Here is a 26,062-nt window from a genome sequence, read left to right as displayed (position 1 = left end):
CAGATGACTAACAGACCCCAGCTTCAGGACACACGGTAGGAAGTGGCCCAGAGAGGCAGGATGAGTGGTATCTCCCACCAGAGGAAAGTCAGCATGTTGCGGTAGGATCCCCGCTGACTGGGTGGTGACCACACTCACCACATGGAGGGCCCGGATCCGCCTGCCCCACCCCCACCACTCAGGGTGGCGAACCCTGGCTCTGGCCCCTTGGCTGCACAACCCAGACATCAAGGGCAGTTGTACTGACTCTGACCATTGGGCCAAACAATCCTGAGCCCATAGGCAGTTGGATTGACTCTAGCCAATAGGCCATGCAGCCCTGATCCCCAGGGCAGCCATACTGACTTGGGCCTTTGGGCTGCAAAGCCCTGACCCCAAAGGCAGTTGTATAGACTCTGGCCACTAGGCCACACAGCCCCAAACACAGGGGCATCTATATTGACTCTGGCCATTAGGTCTCATGGCCCTGCACCCAAGGGCAGCCGTCTTGACTCTGGCCACTGACCCATGCTGCTTCCAGACTGGGAATAGTCTGGTAGACTGTAATCAGGGTGGTATCACAACTCCAACCCGCCCAAAAAGAGGACGGGGAGGGTGCATACCACACAGCAGGACCCTATCCTGAAATAAATCTTTCCTGAATCCCCACTTACAGCCTTCAAACAATGCTCCAGCCTCTCCAAGCTCATCATCAGAAGCAAGCTCCCACTGACCAGGACACACTAACTCAAAGCAGCTCCAGACCCTGCCAGAACAGATGCAAAACCTATAGGGTATCTCCATGGCTACAGTAATCAACACCCGCCCGCAACACACCTTTCAAGATTCATGGTTCCTAGACATACATATCACAACATGAGGTATACCTCATCCAGTGCACTAAACGCCCCAATAACAACTACATGCATGAAACCAACCAGTATGATCTTAAATGGACACTCACAGGAAAAAGATAAGATAAAAACACCCTATCACCTCTGGTGAACACTTCACAAAGTGATTGCTTTATGTCTGACCTGTCAGTCCTCATCCTCAAAGGAAACCTGCACAACACTATCAAAAGATGAGCCTGGGAGCTTAAATTTATAACTGCTAGACACTAAAAATCATGGACTGAACAGAGATACTGGAATTAGAGTGTATTACAATAATCTATAACCCACTAGCCCTGCACCCTTTTGATCTATGACCGCAGAGTTGTTAACGAGCCACTCCGCTTTGAATGGTCCCTTAGAATACGTGTTACACTAAACAATCTGTTCCACCTTGTGTATCTTTCCCAGACCTGAAGAAGTAAATACCCTTGTAAGCTATTTTACTCTTTTAAAAAAAAATTACTCAAAATGTGTGCCTTATTCACAGAAGATGGCTTTTGAATGCTTCTGTTTTTAAGTAACGTCTTTAAATAAGAACTACCTTAAGAGTGCAAAAGCATATTGGAAACAGGATTGGGGATAGGTCTACGATGGAGTCATGAGTCGTATTATAGAACATAAGAACAGCAATATTGAGTCAAATCAGTGGTCCATATAGACCAGTATCCTGTCAAAAGTGTCCTTTTCTGTATCACCAGTCATCCAGTCCCAGCTTCTGGCAGTTGGTGATTTAGGGACACCAGGAGCCTTGGGTTATGTCCCTGATCATCTTAGCTAATAGCCATTGATGGACCTATCCTCCATGAACTTATCTAATTCCTTTTTTGAACCCAGTTATACTTGGGACCTTCACAACATCCCCTGGCAACGAGTTCCATGGGTTGATTGTGCATTGTGTGAGGAAGTATTTCCTTATGTTTGTTTTAAACCTACTGCCTATTAATTTCATTGAGTGACCAGTGTTTCTTGTGTTATGTGAAGGGGTAGATAACATCTCTCCTCTTATGGAAACTGTTTCATATCAGTAATCATTTTTGTTTCCCTTCTCTGCATCTTTTCCAGTTCTAATGTCTCTTTTTTGAGATGGGGTGACCAAAACTGCATGCAGTGCTCAAGGCATCAGTGTAATATGGATTTATATAGTAGCATTTTGCTATTTCCTGTCTTCTTATCTCTCTCTTCCCGAATGTTCCTAACATTATTTGCCTTTTTGACTGCTGCTGCACATTGAGCAGATGTTTTTGGATAATTATCCATGATGATTCCAAGATCTTTCCTAAGTGGTAATAGCTAATTTATATCCCATCATTTTGTGTGTATAGTTGGGATTATTGTTTCCAATATGAATTACTTTGCACTTACCAAGATCCAATTTCATCTGCCATTTCATTGTCCAGTCACCCAGTTTAGTGAGATGCCTTTGTAACTCCTCGCAGTCAGCACTGAACTTAGCTATCTTGAGTAATTTTGTATCATCTGCAAACTTTGCCATCTCACTGTTCACTCCCTTTTCCAAATAATTTATGAATATGTTGAACAGCACAGATCCAAGTGCAGATCTTTGGGTACTCCACTCTGTCCATTGTGAAAACTGACCATGTATTCCTACCCTTTGTTTCCAGTCTCATAACCAGTTACTGACCATGAGAGGATCTTCCCTCTTATCCTATGATTGCTAACTTTGCTTAAAAGCCTTTGGTGAGGGACCTTGTCAAAGGTGTTCTGAAAGTCCAGGTACGCTATTTTGACTGGATCAGCCTTGTACAGATGCATGTTGACTCCCTTGAACAATTCTAATAGATTTGTGAGGCATGATTTCCCTTTACAAAAGCCTTGTTGTCTCTTCCCCCAACATACCGTGTTTATCTATGTGCCTGGTAATTCTGTTCTTTACTATAGTTTCAACCTGTTTGCTTGGTAGTGAAGTTAGGCGTTGTTAAACATCAGTGTTACATTAGCTATCACCCAATCCTGTGGTGCTGAGGGTGATTTAAGCAATCGGTTACATACCATTGTTAATAGTTATGTAATTTCATATTTGAGTTCCTTCAGAACTCTTGGATGAATGCCATCTGGTCCTGGTGACTTACTCCTGTTTAGTTTATCAGTTTATTACAAAACTTCCTCTATGGACACCTCAGCCTAGGACAGTTCCTCAAATGTGTCACCTAAAACGAATGGCTTGGGTGTGGGGATCTCCCCCATATCTTCTTCAGGAAAAACAGTGCAAATAATTCATTTAGCTTCTCCATAACAGCCTCATCTTCCTTGAATGCTACATTAGCATCCCAATCATCCAATGGCCCCGCTAACTATTTGGCAGGTTTCCTGTTTCCGATGTGCTTAAAAAAATTGCTATTCATTTTTGTGTCCTTAGATAGTTGCTCTTCAAATTCTTCTGTGGCCTTCCTTATTATATTTTTACACTTGTCAGAGTTTATGCTCCCTTCTGTTTTCCTCAGTAAGATTTGACTTCCAGTTTTAAAAGGATTCCTTTTTGCCTCTACCTGCCTCCTTTAAGCTGGTGCTTAGCCACAGTGCTGTTTTGGTTATTTTTTTTTTTTTATTTGCAGGGCTGCCCGGGGTGGGGGGCAAGTGGGACAATTTGCCCCAGGCCCCACAGGGGCCCCCATGAGAATATAGTATTCTATAGTATTGCAACTTCTTTTTAATGGAAGGGGCCCCTAAAATTGCTTTGCCCCCAGGCCCCCTAAATCCTCTGGGCAGCCCTTTTTATTTGGGGCATACATATAGTTCGAGCCTCTATTATGGTACTTTTAAATAGTCTCCATGCCGCTTGCAGGCATTTCATCCTTGTTGACTGTTCCTCTTAATTTCCATTTAACTAGTTCTCCTTTTTAAAATTAAATGCTGCTCTGTATTTATGTATTTTTCCGTCTGCAGAGATATGAAATTTAATTACGTTATGTTTGCTATTACTGAGCTGTTCAGCTCTTTTCACCTCTTGGACCAGATCCTGTGTTTTACAAGGACTGAACCAAGAATTCCCTGTCCCCTTGTGGGTTCCAGGATTAGCTGCTCCAAGAAATAGTCATTTATGGTATCTAGAAATTTTATCTCTGCATCCCTTTCTGAGGTGACACATATGCAGTCGGTATGAGGACAGTTGAAATTTTCCATTATTATTGTGTTTTTTACCTTTGTAGCCTCTCTAATCTCCCTGAGTGTTTCACAGTCATTGTCACCATCTTGGTCAGGTGGTCAGTAACATATCCCTACTGCGTTAATTTCTTCTTTGGGTATTTTTTGAGCATGTATGTCAGAATGAAAACCAGTTGTGCTTTGTTTAATAGCAAGGAACTATTTTAAGATATTTGCACCTTTCATTATATAAAAAAAATACCTTTCACAGCCTGACAAACTTCACTAGGTAGCATTACTAACTAAAGCACTGTTTTTCTCTAGTCAGAGCCTCCATAGTGCACTAAATATTACGGTATTGGCTGTTGGAGGAACTAGAGGAAGTGGGATAGCATCAATAGATAGAATACTCGATATTTTTTGATATTGTGGTTTCGTTTGTGGGAGTTTTCTGTGTATCAGTCACCTGTTAAGTTCCTTCCCTATTTACGCTGTACTTTTTGGCTTACTTTTGGTCTGAGGAAGTAAAATTGTTTAAACTGGCTGTCTTGTGCTTGATTACGTTTCTAGTGATGTTTCAGACTTAAATAAGAAACCAGTTGTACGTAATTTTCCTTGAACATCGTATTTTTACTTCTCTTTTATCTCCAGTGTGTTTGGGTGCCATTGCTTTAGTTTGCAAAGGCAAAATTCCATAAAACATAGATAAGTTTCCTGCCTACCCCTCACTTCTCTGAAACTGGAGCAATTACATTATCCAAAGATGCTAGGATGGGCCACAAGGGAAGAGGCAACCTCTGTGGCTGTCTGCACTAAGCATGTTTTTCAAAAATTTCCCAGCAGTTTGCCTCCATCATTGTTAGCAACTTTGGGAGTCTTGAATTTTCAGCACTGTCTCATCTAACCCTGTTCACTGCATTTCTAACTGTCAGTGTTTAAAACAGCATCAGCAACTGCCATTTAGTCTACTCTCAGACTTGAGACTTTGCTAGCACCAGTGGAGCTGAACCGATGTTAGCAATTATAGAAGGGACCTGAAAGACCATCTAGGGGCTTCGTAGATTTTGGCTAACCCCTTGAGTTATGTCCAGAAATTGTTTGGTTGCCAGTGCAGTGTCAGACAGTTGCTTGGCTTTGGTCAGTCCATCCTACTTAAATGATAAATTGGAATGTTCTGTGTTAACTGCAACTTGCAAGTGGTTCCAGGTATTTTACCACCAATGCTGTATTGTAGATGTTCAGTATATGGACTAACTAAGTAAAAGATGTAGGGCTTGCTTGAATGTGTATGTTCGTTCATTCATTCATTAATGCAAGCACTATAACTAGATATACCACCATGTTGTTGCTGCCAGACATTTTTACATACTCTTACCATCGTATTATGTTTTTAAAATTTAGGTTAAAAATAGAAAACTTCCAGTGTACTTCTGGTACACAACTAATGCTATGCTAAGTCATGAGTACTAGCATGAAAAATATTATACCACCAGGAAAAGTTCATACTTTTGGTATAATTGTTGCTATTATAAATTCAGCACTTACTATTCCCTTCCAGAATTAGTATACCTAAATTCTCTCAATTATAAAAGGGAAAGCTTATGTTCAAATAAATTTTAGTCTCTAAGGTGCCACAAGTACTCCTGTTCTTTTCGAAGATAAAGACTAACATGGCTGCTACTCTGAAACCTGTAAAGAGATAACTGTTTTTTTCATTTCCTCCTTTTACATCCAGCTGTGAGCTAGATGGTAAGCCACAGTCATACAATAAATTCTCTACCAGTGCCAGGAGGGCTGGTTTTAAAATGCACTAGCATTCCAATAAAAGTGTGTAGCCAAAAATACAATTTGTGTTTCTTTCCAGTAGTCATCCCTGTGATCAACTTCCACATGTTCATGTGTGTGGAATTTTTTAACTTGCCCCATTTATAATGTGGTTATTTATCTGCATAAAATGTTGAATAATTGAAGATTTTCAAATTACCAAGTAATTGTGCTCCATTAACTAAGCTTTCATTTAAAAAAAAATATGGGTGCCTAAGCTTTGGCTCCCAAATCCATATTTAGGTACCTAAATTGAAGTGACTTGATATTGGAAGTGCTGAGCACCGACAAAGCTTGTTGAAGTCAGGCACCCCTGCAAGTCCTCAAGCTGGTTTTATGTAAATGCCTAAATATGGATTTAGGACCCTAACTTTAGGCACTCACATTTGGAAATGTAGATGTATGTTTCTAACCCTCATGACTGTGAAGATAGTTGTAAATACCTTTGTTGCATAGTTTGGTAAACTGAGATAGAAGAAAAATTTAAATGAAACGACGTCATGTGTTAAGGCTAGTATGATCATCAGAGTATAATTTCTTCTCAAATAGGGGTAAATAATAAACATGCCTTCCCTACCATAGGAAGAAATGATGATTTAAATGTCAACATTAACTATTTCAGTAACAATCACTTTAATGATGAATTTACTTGTTTGTCACTTTTGGAGGTAGTGATTTGAGTTTGGGTGGAATGCACTATGCAGCTTCTCACTGTCTAGAGATGCTGGAGTGGGTAAAGACTCCCATTTGAAATTTAAACTAATCTCTGCCCCTGTCCTAGACGGGAGTTAAAAAGGAAGTTCATTACCAAAAGCCTGAGCTGCCTTCTGCAAAACCAGCTCCCGTGCCTTCCTGGGGGCCAAGATCTGAGTATCCTTTACTGAGCTCTACCAAAATGTCCACCGTTCTCCATTTGACAACTTCTGCAAGGTAGTTACTTGGTTCAGTGCAAAAATCTGCAGCACATTTAACGTTGTAAAATTTGGAGCAGTGAGATGTAAATTAAAGTGAATATCAAAATTAATGAATTACACAAGATTGCTATATTAAATTGGATTGGATTGGAGGGGGCAGTTGAAAAGCTGAAGTTAACCAGTATGAGTCTCCTCCTCAGCATGTTAATGTACAGTATTCTATTGCACACAGTTACAGAGAAATGAGTTGCTGTGCAGCTGAGCACCGCTTCCCCACTGTTCTCTGCCTCTTTTCCCCACTCCCATAATTTCTCCTTACTTGCCCTCTGAATTCTGTCATTGATGTCCCACTGAGAAGAATGAGGGAATCCTCAATCTTAGCTTTTCCTCTTCAGGCTGACAGGGCATCCATCCTTATTTTATCTGAGGATGATTGATTGGGAAACCCTTCAGTTCTGATTGATCAGCCAAGTGACTCACTAATGATCAAAATTATCCCTTGTCTGTGGGGACAAGGCCCCCATTCACAGGCCCTGATGAACCACGTTCTAGGGAACTAGAGTAATTGAAACTAAACGATATAAATAATAATTCCTAGAGCAGCTATCACTAGATCAGTCCGGGTACTTAAGCATTTTAACTAGAACTGTGCGAAGGGTGGAAATTCCATTTCACAAAGGATTTTGAAATTTCAAAATTTGGCTTCATTCCAAATTGGAATAAATACTGAAAAATTTAAAAATTTCCAGAAAAGAAAAATTCTTAATTTTTTTAAATTTTGGATTGCTCAGAATAATACGCTTTAACTAAACAGACACATTTCATTTTGATTTTTTTACTTTTTAAAAACGTGTAATAAGGTGGGTGAAATATCTTTTATTGAGTCAATTTCTGTTGATGAAAGAGTCACACTTTTGAGCTTACACAGAGCTCTTATTACCTCACTCACATTGTCTCTCTCATATCATGGGACCAACATGGTTACAACAATGCTGCAAACAAATATAATATATAATAGAATACAAAATAAAATTTCAAAATGAAAAGGAGCTTCAAACTGAAAAATCAAAATGTTTCCAGTAATATTGTAATGGGACATTGCAAAATTGTTGGGACATTTTTTTTCTGTTTTTCTCCTAAACAAAATTTAGTGAAATTTATGCAATTTTTGCAAATTTACAGTTTCAATGGAACTCCATTTTCCAATGGAAAATGGTTCAATGCATAATACATGTACAGTAGTGCAATCTCTTTATCATGAAAGCTGAACTTACAAATGTAGAATAATGTACAAAAAGAACCTGCATTCAAAAATAAAACAATGTAAAACTTTAGAGCCTACAAGTCCACTCAGTCCTACTTCAGCCAATTGCTTAGACAAACAAGTTTGGTTAAAATTTGCAGGAGATAATTCTGCTTGCTTCTTGTTTACAATATCACCTGAAAGTGAGAACAGGTATTCGCATGTAGACGGCACTGCAAGGTATTTGTGTCAGAGATGCTAAACATTCATATGCCCCTTCATTCTTCAGCCATCATTCCAGTGGACATGGTTCCATGGTGATGATGCTCATTTAAAAAAAAAAAAAGGTTAATTACATTTGTGACTGAACTCCTTAGGGGAGAATTGTATGTCTCCTGGTCTGTTTTCCCTGCATTCCGCCATATATTTCATGTCATAATAGTCTTGGATTGCAAACTCCTCTTCTCACTTTCAGGTGAAGTAAACAAGAAGCGGGCAGCATTATCTCCTGTAAATTGTAACCAGATTTGGTTTTCTGAGTGATTGGCTGAAGTAGGACTGTGTGGACTTGTAAGCTCTAAAGTTTTACATTTGTTTTATTTTTCAGTGCAGTTATTTTTGTACATAATTCTACATTTGTAAGTTTACTTGTATGAGGTGAATTAAAAAATACTATTTCTTTTGCTTTTTACAAGTGCAAATATTTGTAATCAAAATAAAGTGAGCACTATATACTTTGTATTCTGTGTTGTAATTGAAATCAATATATTTGAAAATGTAGAAAACATCCAAAAATATTTAAATAAATGGCGTTCCATTATTGTTTAACAACGCAATTTATTGCATGATTAATCGAGATCAATTTTTTAATCACTTGACAGCCGTATTGTTTATTATTTGTATTATATCATCACCCACAAGCTTAGCCACTGTCCAGATAGATAGTGAGGCTTCGTACCTGTCTCAAGTTGCTCACAATCTAACAAGACTAATGAGAAATAAAAGAAGGAATAGAGGTGAAAAAACATGCAATCCATTTCTAGTTTAAATATCCACCATCCCAAACTTGGCCATTACATAAGACACTTTTTTGTGGGTATCACGGTAGATTTGAGTCTTTAAGGAGAGGGTAGTGCTCATTTAGACTAATTCATAGAGTCATCCTGTACTCCAAAGAAGTTTAATCAGTGTTAGTAATTCATATTTCATTTCATGTAAGCCTTGTCCTATGAGTCTCTGTGAAAGCACTTACAGGAAAATTAAATGGTATTTTTGTAGTTTTTTGGAGAGAGCTGCAGACCCACAGTGCATATTACTTATATATTTCAAAATTTGCTAGTTTGTTCCATTAACTTCCTGGGTGTGCAAGTGAAGGGAAGTTACTTCACAAACAGCTTTTGCAACTGCTTTCAAAACTTAACATTTTATATTAATTTAGATATTTTAATAGTTGTTCTTGCTAGTAATTTAGTCTCTAGAATGCCTGTTGTGCTGTTAATGAATGTCCCATACTGTGTGATCCAAATTTAGATAATTTAGAAGACTTTTGTTAGTGTGACTTAAATAATTTGCCAATCACTATGATCACTAGATGTGTTAATGACATGAGACACACTTGAGACAACAGACTGAGTCTGTTGAAATTGCTCTGTTTTGGACTGGGTCTGAATGGGTGATTATATTGTCCTTTCACCTCTGACTTTTAACCAAAGCCACAGTGCAGGCATGTACAAGCTTAGTCTCCTTTTAGTGCCTAGTAGATATTTGTGTACATTACAAAATGCAGCCATGCACTCTGCTCATTAGCTGGAATAACAGGACTGCAATGAGTAAGGAGAGCGGTGCATGGAAGTTTACACAGCACCTTGTCTACATGGCTACCAACTTCTCAGTTTTCATAATGAAAGCAAAAGCACAAGACAAAAGGTGGGTTGGAATAAGTATTGTTATCCTTATTTACTCACCCTTCACCCCGTGGGAGAGGCAGATGCAGAAGGAACAGCTGGAAGCTGCAGGAAGGGGCCACTGCTTTCCGGGGCATGCGGGGGGCAGGCAGCAGGCAGTGGTGCTGCTACTTTCCAGGAGGGAAGGGCTGTATGAGGGGGTGTGACTCAGGCTGTTCTGGGATTTTACGTGCCCCTTCCCCCGGCATGTATCATCTGGTAGAATCAGGAATTGAACTCTCCTCTCTCTGGAATCCATTGTCCTAGGCACAAGACCATTCCTTACTTAACCATGTGCCCCAAAGAGGAGACATATTTAATTTTCTACTATTTTTAAGAATTATTTTTGTTACTTTCTATTTCCAGTAACATCCAAAATGTTAGACACATTGTCCCTGCCTTGAGGATCTCACAATCTATAGGCGATAGACCTACAGAAGATAGAACAAAGGGGTATAACACATACAACAAGTAGTCAGTGTGGTTGGTCTGTCAGGGTAGTAGTAATATCACAATGTAATAGGTTATTTTTAATAGGCTATTAAAACTATTCCTAGGTTATTCCTGAAACTTGTCAGACAATTTTGCATAGGTGTCATGACCAAAGTAGGTCTTCAGGAGGGATTTGAATGCAGAAGGACGTTACAGATGTGCTCAGAAAGGGCATTTCCTGCATAGGAGGAGGCATGGAATAAGAATGGAGACATTTATCTAAGAAGCTGACAAATGGGCTTAAGTTCTGGCATAATTTTGGGGTGAATGAAGGTGAGTTTTGTGGGGGGAGGCAAAGGTGAATAAGTAGAATAAAGTTAAGCAGGGCATGAATCTTGAACTTGATGCAGTAAAGGAGGGGAAACTATTGGGGAGGTGATGTGATCAAAATGACTGATTAGGAGGATGGTCCTCACTGTAGTAGCTTGTATGGAGAAAGCAGTGCAAGAATTGAGGAAGTCAGGGAGGAGGTGTTTGCAGTTATCAAGATAGGAGACTTGATGAGAATTTTAGCTTTAGGGACTGATGGAAAGAACAGATCTCAAAAATTTTGTGGAGGAAGAGGAGGCAGAATTTGAAAATGGCTTGAATGTGTGTCTGTGAAACATGTTAAAAGAGCCCATTCTGAGCTGAAAATAGGAATTTACCAGCTTGTTTAAAATAACACTGAAATGTGTTGAGAGCAGTTATCGAAGTGCTGTGCTCTGCCCTCAGTTTTAGCCTGTGCTTATTGGAGTGGAGCTGTATCTAATGCAGAGAAATACCCAACTACAGGAAACACCTGGGTGTGCTACGCTTGGGAGGCAGGTGGGGCTGAATCTGAAAGTTTTAATTGGAAACATTCAACATTCCTAAATTAGAAGTCATGGAAACAGACATCCTGAAAAGATTACTCAGCTTTTCATTTTGAAACCCTAATTTTTTTTGTTGAATTTTAAATCCATTGCTGAAAACAAGTGACAGAAAGAAGAAACTATATTGAAATATCCTTATGGTTTCCTTGGCATCTTGGCTGCGCATGTGACTTTGGTATCTTTGATTTTAACTGTTAATGGCTGACCAGCAATTAGAATTTGCGGCTATTCATTCACAATGAAATTTTCCCCTGTCAGAGAGCCTGTACAGAGTCTATGCGCCACTACTTAAGTGTTACTTAAGTGGTACTGGTGAATTTCACCGTAAAGGAAATTATTGCCTTGTCCTTTTAAAATGTATTGTTGAAATTCTGGACTAGTAATTTATACATTTTAATGGTAGTTAGTAGAATTTCTTTGTCTGAGAACTGGGATGGAATTTGCTCATTCAGTGGTTGCTTAGCACACAAGCAGTAGTGGGATTGATACCTATAATCTTCATATAGTTGTTTGGCTGACTCAGGGTGAAGGAGTGTAGACCAAATGTTCTGCAAGCAGCAGGAGAATGTTTGGTGCATAACAGGAATGAAATCTCAAAGTACTATAGTGGCTGGCTAGTATTTAAGACTGCAGGAGAAAACATTTTTCTCATTGTCCACATTGGTATGAATGGCACAGCAATCAACTTACTAGAATTTATATGACTCCAGAGACCTTGGTAGAGAATTTGAATAGGATGGTAGAATAATCTTCCTAGAGTTTCTGCCATTTCCAAGAACCAAGGAAATAAACTAGTAGCTGAGGAGGTGGAGAAAGATTGGGTTTCATGAATCATTTGTTGTCTGGAGAAAGGGGACTGTAAGAATTAATTGTGACTGCCCTTTGAATGACAGGGGAAAACATTTCCTAAGGGCTTGAAACTAGGAAGAAAGCTGGAGAGGCACAATAGGTGGGAGATAAGATCCAGAAAGGCAAATGGGCAATATTACAGTATGGGCAAAGTAACAGTAAGAATACGCTATGTAAAGCATCAAACTGGATATAAACCACGGTTATACCTTAAGAAGTGCTAAAGTAAAAATGGCTTGTAGCGTTCTGTTTTTTCCTTAATGGCTCCACATTTACACAGTTTTAGTGAAACCCGAGTGAAAAGGATTAGAAATCTTATAAAATCTCATGAAGTTTCTAGCCCAGTTTTAAAGACTCAAGAAAGATTTGGGTGGAAAGCGGAAGAGGGGTATCCCAAGCCCCTGTGAGACAAGAAGCTTCTGAGGAGTCCCTAGATTCTTACACTATTTTGTACTTTCCCTTCAGCAAAGTTATTAACTTCCTACTTGAGGATGGCTTGGCAGATTCCCATCAGAGGTGGTCTAGTGTTTATTCCCCTGGTTGGGGTGGATGGATTTGTTAAGGTGTAGTCATTTGCTTTGCGACCCTGTCATTTGGGATACTGCTATTCAAATCCCACTTGATGTGTACTGAGGGCAATTGGTCCTTAAAAAGCAGAATTTCTTACCTTGTATTAATTTTCTATGGACCGGTTCCACTAATGTAGATGCCTACCAGTCAGCCTTTGTTGCTCAGATGGCTGGCTGTTCAAATTTGAGAGTAAACGCATGACATAAGCAATAGCTTCCTCTTTGGAAGTCACTGATCTGTGGGGAAAGAAGGCTGTAGAGTCCAGAGTATGAAGGAAGACGTGTTCCTTCATTGTGATTGTGGCCTCTTCTGAGGGGAGCTGAATGCAGCTGGTGTCCACCAGTGAAACTGATCCACAGAAAGGAATTATCAGCTTTTAGTATTTACAAATTACTGAGATAATTGTTTGGAAAGCTGGCTCAAGAGTGCCTTCTGGCAGGAAAATATTCTGCAGTATGATTTGTCCACTTGCAGTGCCAGTCTTCATATAGAAGAAATGCACATCTGTTCAGGTTGTCATTGCTGCTAGACAAATTTTATGGGTAGAGAGAATCCCATTTTCAGGAAGGAAAACAAATATTCCTTCTCAGCTTCTGTAGATGTAGAATGTCCAGTTACACCACCTCACTGGAACAGAATGTAGTCAGATTAACTGAGAATATTGCACAGTGTTTTACATAATTATTTAAACTCAGAATTAATTGCTAAACTGTCCATAAAATAGTGTTGGTTTCCAAACTGAAATTAACACATTTTAAAATTCTGAACAAATTTTACTTAGCTCCAAGAGCCTGCAGCTTACAGATTCTAATCTTCCTATGCTCAAATGGTCTGGAAACACACCTGCCCATGTTCTGGTAAATTCTGCAGCTAAAAAAAATTGGGAGAAAATATTGTTTCAGTTAAATGTGTTTGAAAGATACGATCATGGGTGAGGATCCCAGTCTGAATGCTGGGATCCATGGACATTCAGATTTATTCTTGAGAAAATTATGTTCATAATATATGGGGAATCACTTTTAAATGAGATTTAAAGCTGGTCAAAAAACAATATGATATTTTCAAAAAGTCTTTTTAATCTAAATTCAAAATGTTGATGAAAAGTTGTCAGTATTTGAATTTCTCTAACAACAACATTTGACTTAGTGTGCAGAGATCCACCTCCTCACCCTGCTCATTTCCACTTCTGATTTTTCCTTTACTTTCTCTCATGTCCTCCATTAAACTGGGATCATAGTTCTGTCAAACCTCTATCTTTAGGATAAAGCATAATATGTAACAAATTGATCAGTATGTGCTTCTGGAAAAACTAAATTTTGAATGTTAATCAGGTTATGATTTTAGAAAAAATATCAGTGTACCCTCATCCCTTATACTCCTTCCTGAACAGTGGAGCTGGGTATTCAGTAAATAACAAGAAGGTGACCCTGGTGCACCTTTTGTACATGTTCGTGAGGGTGTCCATGTGTATTAACAAAATTTTGGTCTTTGAAATGAGTATTCCGTGTACCGGGTTCCTTACTCTCTGGACAGGTAGAACAATCACTTGTTTAGCAATCTATAAAAAAATAAGGCCTGAGAAATAAAAGTTAATACAGTAAAGGTGGGTTTGTGTTTGTTGGCAAAGAGGTAGTGCTACATGCACCCAAAAAGTTGTAACAGATTCCCAATGGATAAAACATTACAGTGGGAGTCAGGTTACCTGGGCTCTAATCCCAGCTCTCCCATCGACTGACCACCTCGGTGGCCTTTGAAAAGTCACATCACTTCTCTGTGCATCTGTTTCTCTTCCCATGATTTCTGTCTGGTCTGTGTAGAGTGTAAACCTTTGGGGGCAGGGACTGTCACATACCGCATGTTTATATGTTGCCTAGTACAATGGTGCCCCAGTCTCTTTCGAGGCCTCCAGGCACTACTGCAATACAAATAATTTCTATGCTGTCCAGTATTTAAACATTTTCCCCTCATATTCAGTATAACACCAATTTGATTAAGCTGATCCAGCCTTATCAGATAGGCATGTGGATAACATCCTCTCCTTTTCTCCAGTCAAATTGGCTAACTCAAGATATAAATAACAGTGAACTCACTTGAATGTAGTTTAACTCATGAAATGTCATCAGACTGAAATATATTTAGAAGTTTCTTATCATATGTGTTTGTTTTATTCTTACTAAACATTAATTTGTTCACATCAACTAAAAATTGTATTAAATTAACTGGCTGATCCACCCATCTATCCACCACTCCTATTTTTCCCTGCCCACAGTTAACAATGAAAAGATGCTGAAGTGTGTTCAGTATATATCAAGAAACTCATACTGGCACGTCACCATAGTGTCTTAAGTTCACAGATGGTAAGAGCATGACGAAAGGCGAAAAGTCATGGGAGGGGGAAAATTTAATCAAGTTTATGGAAACTTAACGCAAACCCATTTTGAGTGACCTCATGAAGACAAACTGCTTTCATGAAGGTTCCTTTATAGCAATCTCTGAACTCCATTGGTAGGATAAATGCATATATCTACCTTTCAAAAAAATTTTAACCACAAAGACAGAGTGGTACATTGTAAAGTTTCTTACTGTTGACTCTCCCAATGGTACTCAGAGGGATTGCATAGTTATCTCATTAGCATTACTCCTCCATGAATAAATGAGAGAATGGACTTAAAAAAAAGTATGTTATAATTGACATGCCGAAGTCTCAAGTGATATTTGGGAAATAGAGTTTAATCTTTAATGCTGCAGTGCAGCTGCTATACCTTAGCATGCAGCTATATTGTTTTTTTCCCCATTATTCAGCTCTTACAGTGATTGCAGTACCATGGGGCTCATACCATTTTCCTTTAATGGGCGTATTGATCATTTGTGTGAACGGCAGAAGTAGCTAAAAATAGTATTAAATTGATTTTTTTCCATTGTACTCCTCAATTTTAGTAAAACTAATATAGTTTTGTAACAGATTTTTTAAAAAGCTGAGTTGTGCACATTAACTATACCCACTTAAATCTGTTAACTATCTAGTATTTAGCATGAATTCATTATTTTGAAAAGGCCCTGTGTGATTTGAATCAGATTGGTAACTGTCAAGTCTGTGGGACACTTTGAAACATCGTTATATATGGTTAGTATGTTCATATATGGTTAGTATGTTTAAATCTATGTACAATTTGGGGGAATGAAACTAATTTGTATTTTTTTTTAAATTGCAACTTAAATCCATTATACCCAAACTAGACAGATTAAGGGAGTATGTTTACAAATCCTCTAAGAGTAAATAAAATAGATTGTAAACCTACAGTGATCAGTATTTGGGTTCCTTTTGTTAACAAATGAAATATGTGTAGAGGTAAAGAAAAGAAAACAAGGAAATAAACATATAGTTGATAAGTATGACATATCGTGTGTGTGTTTGTGTGGCTTTTCATAAACTATTGAGTGAAGTTCAAGGTCTAGGTCTTTATCTTCAAGGCATCAATATTTTGGGCCCAGGATATCTAAAAGACGACCTGAAGCTCCTGAATGAAAATCATGGTTGACAGCTCCAATTTTCTAACATAATGGTCCTCTACAATAAAGGAGAAAGCTCGTCTGTGGGTAATGGCTTTCTTGGGACTGGTGTGAGACTGTAGAATGAGCTCCCATAGGAACTGGGGACTTATCAGTAATGGGTGTGGGAAGATGAGGAGGGACCATTTTGTCTCAGGCCCCCTGTTTGAGAGGGCTCCCAAACCTAATGCAGTGTAACCCTGGTGAACAGGTCACAGTGCCATTAGTGTTTTGCCATCTATGCCTTTATCATGATGGGGAATGGCCAGGCCAAATTTGAGTGAGGTAGCACTGTGACCCGGTGCACCAGGTCGCAGTACTCCAATGAGGAGCTGGAGCCAGCCCCGTGACACAGAAGCCATCACTGTGGGATGATTGCAGGGTGCGCTTGCTCTCCAAACCCCTCACCCTTCCCCTGGGGCCTCCCTTCTGTTATTGCACCTGGTTTTTTTGGTGTGGATTGGTTTTGTTTTGTTTTGTTTTTTGATGGGTTGGGGGGCCTCCATTTCAGATTTATTCCCAAGCCTCCCAAAACCTTTGTGGCTCTGATTATCATGGGCATAACCACCTTCCACTCCCAGTGCAAAGCACACTTCTTTAACCTGCCTTTTCTAGTATAAACATATGGCAGCATATGCATAAAAAAAGCCAACAACAAAATACTTACCAAAACAAAGCACTCACTGCATGCACAATTTGCACCCAGCGGAGAGAATGAGAGAACAAATGACAAATGTTAGCCACATCACTTAATGCACTACCAGAAGGCAGCTCAGATACTATTGTGATAGGCACAGTATACGAATCAGATAAGTGCTGTTATAAAGAGGACAGTGATCAATTGTTCTTCATGTCCACTGAAGGTAGGACAAGAAGTAGTCGGCTTAGTTTAAAACAAGGGAGATTTATTAGGAAAAAACTTTCTAACTATAAGGATCGGTAAGCACTGGAATAGGCTTCATGGGAAGTTGTGGAATCCATGTTCTTGAAGCTTCTTAAGAGAAGGTGAGACAAACGCCTGTTAAGGTGATCTAAATATACTTAATCCTCCCTCAGCACGCGAGGATGGACTGGATGGCCTTTTGATGTTCCGTCTAGCCCTACACTTCTGTGATTTGTATTCCGGAATGATTTATTTTTAAAAAGTCTGAAAACTGACAAAAGTCCTGATCCATCTAGTTTATTCCAAAATTAGGAAGGAAGTGGTAAGATAAACCCAAGAACTGCTGGTACACAATGTCCTCTTTGGAAACAATAGGTGTACTGATGTACTCTAAAGAAGCTAAGATGACCCATATATTCAAGAGAGGCTCTTAAGAAATTAGATCTAGAAGGCCTGAGTCTCCACTCTTACACCAGTGTAACTCCATTAACTTTAATTGAATTGTAAAAGCAGCAGAGAGTCCTGTGGCACCTTATAGACTAACAGACATTTTGGAGCATGAGCTTTCGTGGGTGAATACCCACTTCATCGGACACGGCTATCTCTCTGATACTTTAATTGAATTATTCCTTATTTATACCTAAGTTAATATTTTATATAAGGATAGCCTAAATAGAAATTTATGACTACTCTGAGGCTCTGAAAAAGTTTTGATAAAGTAAATAATGTTCATTTGACTTTAGGAAAACTTTGAATATCATAGTAAACTGATACCTGATAGTAAACTGAAGCCATCAGCAAGTGTTACCTAGAGGGTTGATAAAAAGTTGGTTTTGGTATTGAGGGAGAAGAGGGCTGTTGTGAAGGAAGGAGGTTCAGGATTGAGGAAAATGAATGGATTGCAATGAGAATCAAAGAATAATTTGTGTTAACTTTATTGCCATACTTTCAGTTTATCCAGTGTCAAATTTTATTGTTACATGCCTTCCTTTGTATAAAAATGAAGAATTACTTGTACAGAGTAGATGTTCATGGTAGTGAGTGGATTCTACAGTTCAGTTTACAGAAATGTACGAGACTAGAAATCATACATTAAAATGGAATAAGTCCAGTGAATAGCATAAACATTAAAAGGTAAAGGAGTATCAGGGAAAGGAGGATAAAACACATGACTTTCTGCATTATTTATATAAAGCTGAACATTCTGGGAATACTGCATTACAGGTCATGTTATGAGAAGAAATGTCTCTGTCTGTATAAAGAAAAGTTAGTCAGTGGAATAAACAACTGCCAGGAATAGCAACTAAAGCAGTTTTTGAAAGAGTTGGACCAATATTTGGAGGGGAAAAAATTGTGGAATGCAACTGTTAACTAAAAAGGATGGGTTTTCCTGACCTTCCTTCCTTTCTTCTTGTCTTTGGCTAACGGTCTCATGTATTGCTAATCAGAATACTGCTGATGTCAGCCAACCCCATTCAGTTGTGTTGAATTCATTACTAGTGACAAGCATCAAGGGGTAGCTGTGTTAGTCTGTATCCACAAAAACAACAAGGAGTCCGGTCCGCCTTAAAGACTAACAGATATATTTGGGCATAAGCTTTCGTGGGTAAAAAACCTCACTTCTTCAGATGCATTACTGGTGAGTGAGTGAGTTAGGGGATTTTTTTAATGACGACTTGGTCATCCTAATTTTTCTTAATCATTAGGTGATAAATTTTTGAGAAATTCTCAATATCAGGTACAGTACAAACTAGCCACCAGGACCAAGGACCCATAACAAACTGTGACCTGTTAGCATTCCTGGGATAAATATAAAAAATACAAAACAGGGTTTGCCTTTTTTATATTAGACTTCTCACAAAAAGAGCTGAAGTGTGGTGCTAAAATTAACTGTTGCCTTAATAAATGTGCATATTGCCCTAAGCAGTTCTAGCTTTTACTGTGTGTATAATGAATTCTCATCATCTTATGTTCTGCTGATCACAAACTTCTACGCTTCTTGCAATATAGTTCAACCTTGGTTATCTGAAACTCCCAGCTATCTAAAACTGGGTCACATCTCCCAAAGACATTATGTTGAAAATTCCTTTGATTATTGAAAACTACAACATCCACCAGAATATATGCATGATCAAGATTATATCGTATATTTAATGGGGTAAAGGTATATTTTGTTTTGAGCCAAACACTGGGAAACTTTTGTCTTGCTTGTGCACTGTGCAGTTTAAATGGGCTTGACAGTTTTAAAACTGCTAGGAAAGTAAAGGTTTAGGATAGTATTAACTTGAGAAATTTAGAAGGAAAATGATGAAAATAATAATTTTAAGTTTGTGGCACAACACAGGAAGTGAGTTGTTGTTTATCACGTGCCAACGGTGTGCTTGTACTAAAAGAAACAAATACAAACAGCATGACCTAGTGAATAGTGCATGGGACTGAATCAAAAAAGCTGGGTTCGTTCTTGTCTTTTTTCATTAACCTGCTGTGTGACTTTGAGCAAGCCACTTCACCTCTCTGTGCCTGTTTCTCCTTGCACTTTTTTCTTGTTTTATCTATTTTTTACTGTAAACTCATCAGGGCAGGGACTTTCTCCAACTAAGTCTTTGTACAGTGCCTAGCAATTAGAGCCCAATCTCAGATGGGGTGTTTAGGTGCTACACTAATAAAAAATAATTAATAATAAAGGCACAGTCCCTGTATTCCGATGAATTATAGTCTAGTTCCGATACAAACAGAGCGGATCAGACACACATACGTATGGTATGTTGGTCCCAGCTAAAGGGTGGTGTAAGAACCTAGATTTGGTTTTCTTTGATACACTGTACCTAAAGAAGGAAGACTTGAGAATCTAGTTTCTGCTTTTGCTTTGATTATTAAACAGGAAAACCTGTTATACCAGCATAATGTAATACCATTGAGGTAACAGATAACATAGCAAACACAATTAACTTTGTTTAGTTCATTTAAAACTTTTCCTTAAACTGCATGAATGGATAAGGCAGGTCAAGGTCAGGTCTAATTTTGTTACATTACCTCCACCCATATAAGGAAATTCTAGCCACCAACATCAACTATATTGTTTCCTGAACTTTGTAACAGGAAAAGAAAAAAGCACAAAAAAGTTGCTGAGTAGTATTATGTATGTGACACCAAAAGCCAAAAATAAGCAATTATAAATTTAAACTAGCATTCCATCCATGAATCATACCATTAATCTCTACAATAGGTATTGTCATATAGTTCCCCTGTATTAAAAGGAAAAAAAAAAAGAATTTTTAGTTAAAAAAAGAAAAGCTATATTCAGCGTTCATTAAAGGACTCAACACTGTAAACCAGTCTAGTATCAATGGGTGCTATGCAAGCTTGCAGGCATGTTTTGTGAATGTTATTTATTTGTTGGGGAAGCTAATATGGTCCATTAGGTTAATACACTAAATTTTCATCGGTGGAAGCTTGTTCATATTACAAAAACACACACATTTCAGCAATCTCTGCTCAAGATAAGATCGTAATTAGAACAGCAAGAATGTTTCAAGTAATGATTGAAATGAACTGGCAGATCTGTCTGGAAGCCTAGTACTGCACCTGTTCACACTATGCCTGGCTCAAACAATTTCTAGTTGTCCCTTGGAATTTTAGAGAGAGAGAGAGTAAAAAATCAGGATACACTTTTTTTGAGCTTTCCAGGAATGGTAATACTCTTTAAATGTTTCTGGTTCATGATTTAATACTTAAATACTAGTTTTGATATCCACTATAATTGAGGCCTGTGAATACTACAGTAAAAGAGACCACTAAATAAATAATTACTTAAATGAACATGCGAGATATTCAGTGAATATGTCATGTCATTTCTACAGTTACATTTTTGAAAGGTGACGGCAGGCAAACATCCAAATGTACTTAAAATCTCTGTAGTTCAGTTCCACTTAAATCTTTGGATGCGGGGAAATCTATAACATAATATAAAATTATTCAAACCACTACAACTTCTAACTAGAGAGAGAGAAGAATTAAAAGGAAGCTATGATACTGACAAACTCATGAAGCAAATTAGAACTGAGAAATTTCATATCCTCTATTAGGAAGCCATTTAGAATCAAATATTCTAAAGTCTGTATTCAAAAGCAGAATATTCAAAACATTCTGTTTTTCAACCCTGTTTAAACATCTGTGAAATTAAAAAATATATAGAATTTAGTTAAGCCATTTTGAAAATGTCTGATTCAGTGATATTTAGTGGGGTTTAAATTTTCTCATCTTTAAGATGACAGTTCATCTGCATGGAACAGATTTAATAGTAAATACTGCTTGCTTTCTTGGAAAACCTAATTCTGCATTACATAACTTGGTATTATCTTGAGTCCTGATGATGTCAAAAATTAAATGGGAAGAGTCCCCTAGTCTTTTTTTACATGGGTATCCTCATTTTGTACACAATATTTTGTGTGGTCTTAATATGATAATAGCCTGTTGAGATACAGGAAGGGGGACAAACACTGTGATTATGCAATTGTTGGTTTTTCATCTTCCTCTTCAAGCTGTAAAGTAGATATTTTTGTAAATATCTAGCCAGATTTGATATGCAGTATTCAAGTATAAGAGTCCCTGCTGTTTTAAAATAAATACATAGGAATCCTTATATATAGGTATTAAAATATCAATATATATTTTTGAAAAGATATCTCATTCAATAGTTTGATCGTGAGACTGGCCATCTGGAATTTGACAAGGACTGCCTCTGCCTTGGGCAAATCATTTATTGTGTAGTTCTAGTCAGAAAAATTCATATGTATAAAGGTATATACCTACTAATCTATTATACATATTTTTATGTATAATTTGCCCAACCAGCTCTTAATTTATAATACCCAACTCACCAATTTGCTATAATAGTTACAATTTGATATAATAGAAAAATGTTTAAGGCATCTTGTAACTCACCAGCATTAGAGTCAAGAAAATGGAAATGATGGAAGTGTCATTTTTTGATGTTCTATCATGTTCTTTACTCATGGGGTTTATTTTGCTGTCAAATAAGGAAGCATTATGTTGCCCTTATTTATAACTCCAACAAACAAGTATTATCAGGGTTTGGAAGAGTTCTTATATTGAAGCCAATTTTAATTAATTGAGGGGGGTTCACAATAAATATAGTTCCCAAGTGCAGAGGTTCTTACTGCTTTATGTCCTTCTTTGTGGAGTATTTCATTGCCAACTTCAGTGCTGTAATGCTAGTTGACCATCTGTATAACCTGTGTGGTCAGAGCTCTTCAACACAGGACCTGGGAGTCCAATCAGTGGATAAAATGGAAACAGTATGAAGCTAGTGTTATACTTCCTGTTTTTTCTAAAGCAGGGGCCACAATTAAAACTGTTTTCCACTTTATTTGTGTCCTCTGAAAATGTGTCAGTTGGACAAGCTGTTGGAAGTGTTTGAATGCATATGTGAGCATAATAATATTGCTTGCTCAATTAAAATCACAAAAAGTCAGGAAAGGCAGAAGCTAAGATTCTGGTAACATTAACTTGTAGATATTGAATAATTTAAACAAAAGAGTGATGTAGTAGAGCTATGCTATACCAAGAGGAACTAGAATAAAAGACATTATGTATGTGCAACATGACCTACTTTATTTTGGAGTCCTTTCTTTTAAATTTCCTGGTGGATAGGGTGTGAGAAAGAGAGAGAATTTAATTATGTTACCGTAATGTTGCATAAACAGTTACTTTTTTTCTTATTAAAGAACCCATTCATTATGAAATTTAATTTCCTCTTAGCATTGGCATGGTGGAGGTGGAATGTGCTAGAGACTGTTTTGCTGGGACTAAGCTGAAGGCACCATGTCTTGCAGTAGTCAGCTTTGCAGCGTTGTTGTTACTCAGGGTGTTCTCCAGCTCAGAGAAAGTCAGAGCCTGTAGTCTGCAGCAGATGATGTCTGCATAGATGAACTTCCGTGCTTTACTTGGGTTGGTGGCAGGTCATTGATGTATAGAATGAACAAGATTGGGGCAAGAACAGACCCACTGGGGTAACCCATTCATCTGTTTTTCCAACTTTTCCAACTTGTTTTTTCACCCACATGCATCCTGAACCATCAGTCTTGAAGTAGCAGTTCGATAGCATCAGTAATCCATGGTGGGAGGACTCTTGATATTTTAACAAGTGGACCCCGTGCCACATACACACAGTTTCATACGCTACAGTGAGGTCAAGCTGATCATCTGCAAGTGCTAACCAAGTAGACAGTCTCCTGCTTCACATGGGAAAGACACCCCTGGAAAAAGAAGTGAAGAGTGGAGTCCAGATTGATTAGAGGATCTTCCACAGACAGCAAAAATCCAGAGCTTGCCCTGAACCTTTCACAATTCCAGAGCTGGACAGAGTGCTACAGAACATCAAGTCTGGCACTGCTGCTGGCTGTGTCAACATTCTTCAAGAGTTCCTGAAACATCTTGGCCCATGCACCCATTCATGGCTGACTCAATTCTTCACAAGGGCCACCAGTGAAAGAAGACTGCCGAAAATTTGGTGCATGTCAAAAGTCATCGGCTTCGCAAAACCTGATAAAGACCCGAACCAGGCATCAAGCTACTACCCAATATCACAGCTTTCTGTGTGTGTCAAGGTTCTAGAGCACCTACTTTTACAGCAAATAACACCAGAGGTGGAGAACATCTTGAATGTCAAGCAAGCAGGCTTTCGACAAGGTTGAAGCACATGCAACCAAATACTTGCACTAACCACACTAATCGAAAACTGTTTTCAAAGAAATCTGAAAACAGGCACTATTTTCCTTGACTGATTTAGTTAAACCGGTGCAACTTTGTGTGTTGGCATACACGTTTATATCAGCTTAAAGAATATACACCAAATTTAAGATGATATATGAATGTCTGTACACACACAGTTGCAGTGGTTTAATCAGTTTGCCAATATATGTTAAATTAAACTCGCACAATTTTGTGTGGATTAGGTTTTACAATGTAATTTTTACAGCAGTTAGCACAACATGGCCTCTGAGCTGTGCCTTAATGTTATTAATAATAGTTTGCAACATGAGTGATAGGCAGTGCTTTTGTGCAGCTGATATTTGTGTGCATGGATAGGTTGTTGGTGTGTGTGTATATACATAAAATAACAGACACCAGGTAGTTCTTGCTGTAGTCAATATTATCTATATTTCAGATTACGACTTTTTTATTAACCTCCCCATAGCAGCATTTAGAATGCTTCACAATAAAGTACATCCTCGGCAGTAGAAGCTACATGTCCTTTTACTTGCAAGGTTACTTACTTCTCATTGAGAACATATCTCGAAGTGAAATCAGTTATCCAAACCTGACCTCAGCATTCTGCTATGGATACATTACATAACTGCACGGAAAACATATTTATTGAAATACACTTGTTGTTATAGTGCTCTGTGATGCCATCTAGTGGAATTAAGACAATGACTTTGCTACTATGGCTAGGGAAAGATGTTCACCCTTCCAGGCCATTCTGATCATTGTGTTTAGAGAATTTGGATTATAAATCTGAAAAATGAATATAAATAAAGCAAATTATCCTGCACACTTTTTAATTACTTTTCTTTTATAATTCTTCCCTTCTTTATACAGGTTCTTGATGGGAATGTATATGATCACCTTAAGGATTATTTAATGGCATTCAGCAGGACTGAGCTAGAGACATGCCAAGCTGTACAGAATACATTCCAATTTTTATTGGAAACTTCCAGCAGGGTAAGCCTTTTAACTGAATTATTCTTTATAGCTGAAGAGTTAAAACATACAGTAAGATATTGGTCTTATCTTTTGGACACTAGAGATTCATTCCCTAAATATATTGACAAATATACAGAATTCTTAAGGTGTATTATATTTCTGTTCGTCCCTGTATTATATTCAATTCGACAAAACCTAAAGGAAGATTTTTGGGAAATTTCCCTGTTGCTGCAAAAGTACTGCATTCTCTTGAGTGCATTTGCATTCTACAGATTCTTTAGGTACTGCAGCAGCAATTGGGAAGTGTCCAATTATGTTCACTCTACAGGCTTAGAAAGAGAAACTGCGCTTCACTCTACATGAAGGTTTTGAAGCAGCATTAGTAATCTGTGAAGCAATAGCAGTATGAAACTGTTTGGATCTTTTTTTTAGTCATTAACTATCAACTTAAAAACAAAACAGCCTAACATATGATTCTTTTTTGGATTTGAAATTGGCCAATATAGAAAACAGATTAGGATCTTTGTAATTAACATCTTTGTTTCTTTGCCCCAAGTAACCAAATTCAGAAATAGGGCTAGTCATTTACAAATTCATGTTGTGGCATATCAACTTGCATAATCTCCTCTCCTGCAAATCCTGAGTACTATTAAAAATTTCCAATAAAACCCAAGCCAACTAGACTTCACGTATTATGATATAATTGTAATATTCCTTGTATGAGCCATGCTCACTCATACAGGAACAGAGTATATTATTTATGCACCTCTGAATGTTGACTCAGATAGATACCAAACAACATATTTCTTTAAAAGCATTCCCCATTCATCTTGTTATAGTAGTTTTGGAGCAGTGAACTTACTTTTTATTAGCTGTAGAGTGTAATGGACAGATTAAAAATATGCTGCTATATTCTAGCCAATCTTGAGATTATTTGGCAATTTCAGGGTAGAAGATGAAAATACCTTTTAGCCTTCTGCAGACAAAGGAGTTTACTTTAATCTTTTGCTTTTGTATGTCATAGTTTTGCCTAAAGACTTGATAGTTGACCTGTTGATGCTCTCCAAAATTAGTATAATATTTTATAGTGGCCACATGTTTATAGAGTTTGTGCGTATTAATTAATTTTTAGTAAATGCTTCATAATCAGAATGCAAGGTGCAATACTTCGCTTTTTTTCTCTGAATTGACTGTCTAAACTGTCATTTCTAAAGGTCGCTTGCATAGAAAATACCT

The 26,062-nt window shown here is 37.9% G+C and overlaps 1 protein-coding gene across 1 annotated transcript in view; it reads left to right on the top strand.

Moving 5' to 3' along the window:
* Window positions 1-26,062, top strand: part of FCHSD2 (FCH and double SH3 domains 2) — a 243,459-nt gene that overhangs the window by 156,289 nt on the left and 61,108 nt on the right. Inside the window, exon 9 of the mRNA XM_050930407.1 lies at window positions 24,722-24,844. Within this exon, the coding sequence (XP_050786364.1) occupies window positions 24,722-24,844 (123 nt within the window). The remainder of the gene's footprint in view (window positions 1-24,721; window positions 24,845-26,062) is intronic.

Source organism: Gopherus flavomarginatus, chromosome 1 (assembly GCF_025201925.1).
Source record: "Gopherus flavomarginatus isolate rGopFla2 chromosome 1, rGopFla2.mat.asm, whole genome shotgun sequence".
In the NCBI taxonomy this organism is placed as follows: domain Eukaryota; kingdom Metazoa; phylum Chordata; order Testudines; family Testudinidae; genus Gopherus; species Gopherus flavomarginatus.
The sequence above is the reverse complement of the archived record's forward strand: the minus strand, read 5'-3'. Positions and strand labels throughout refer to the sequence as shown.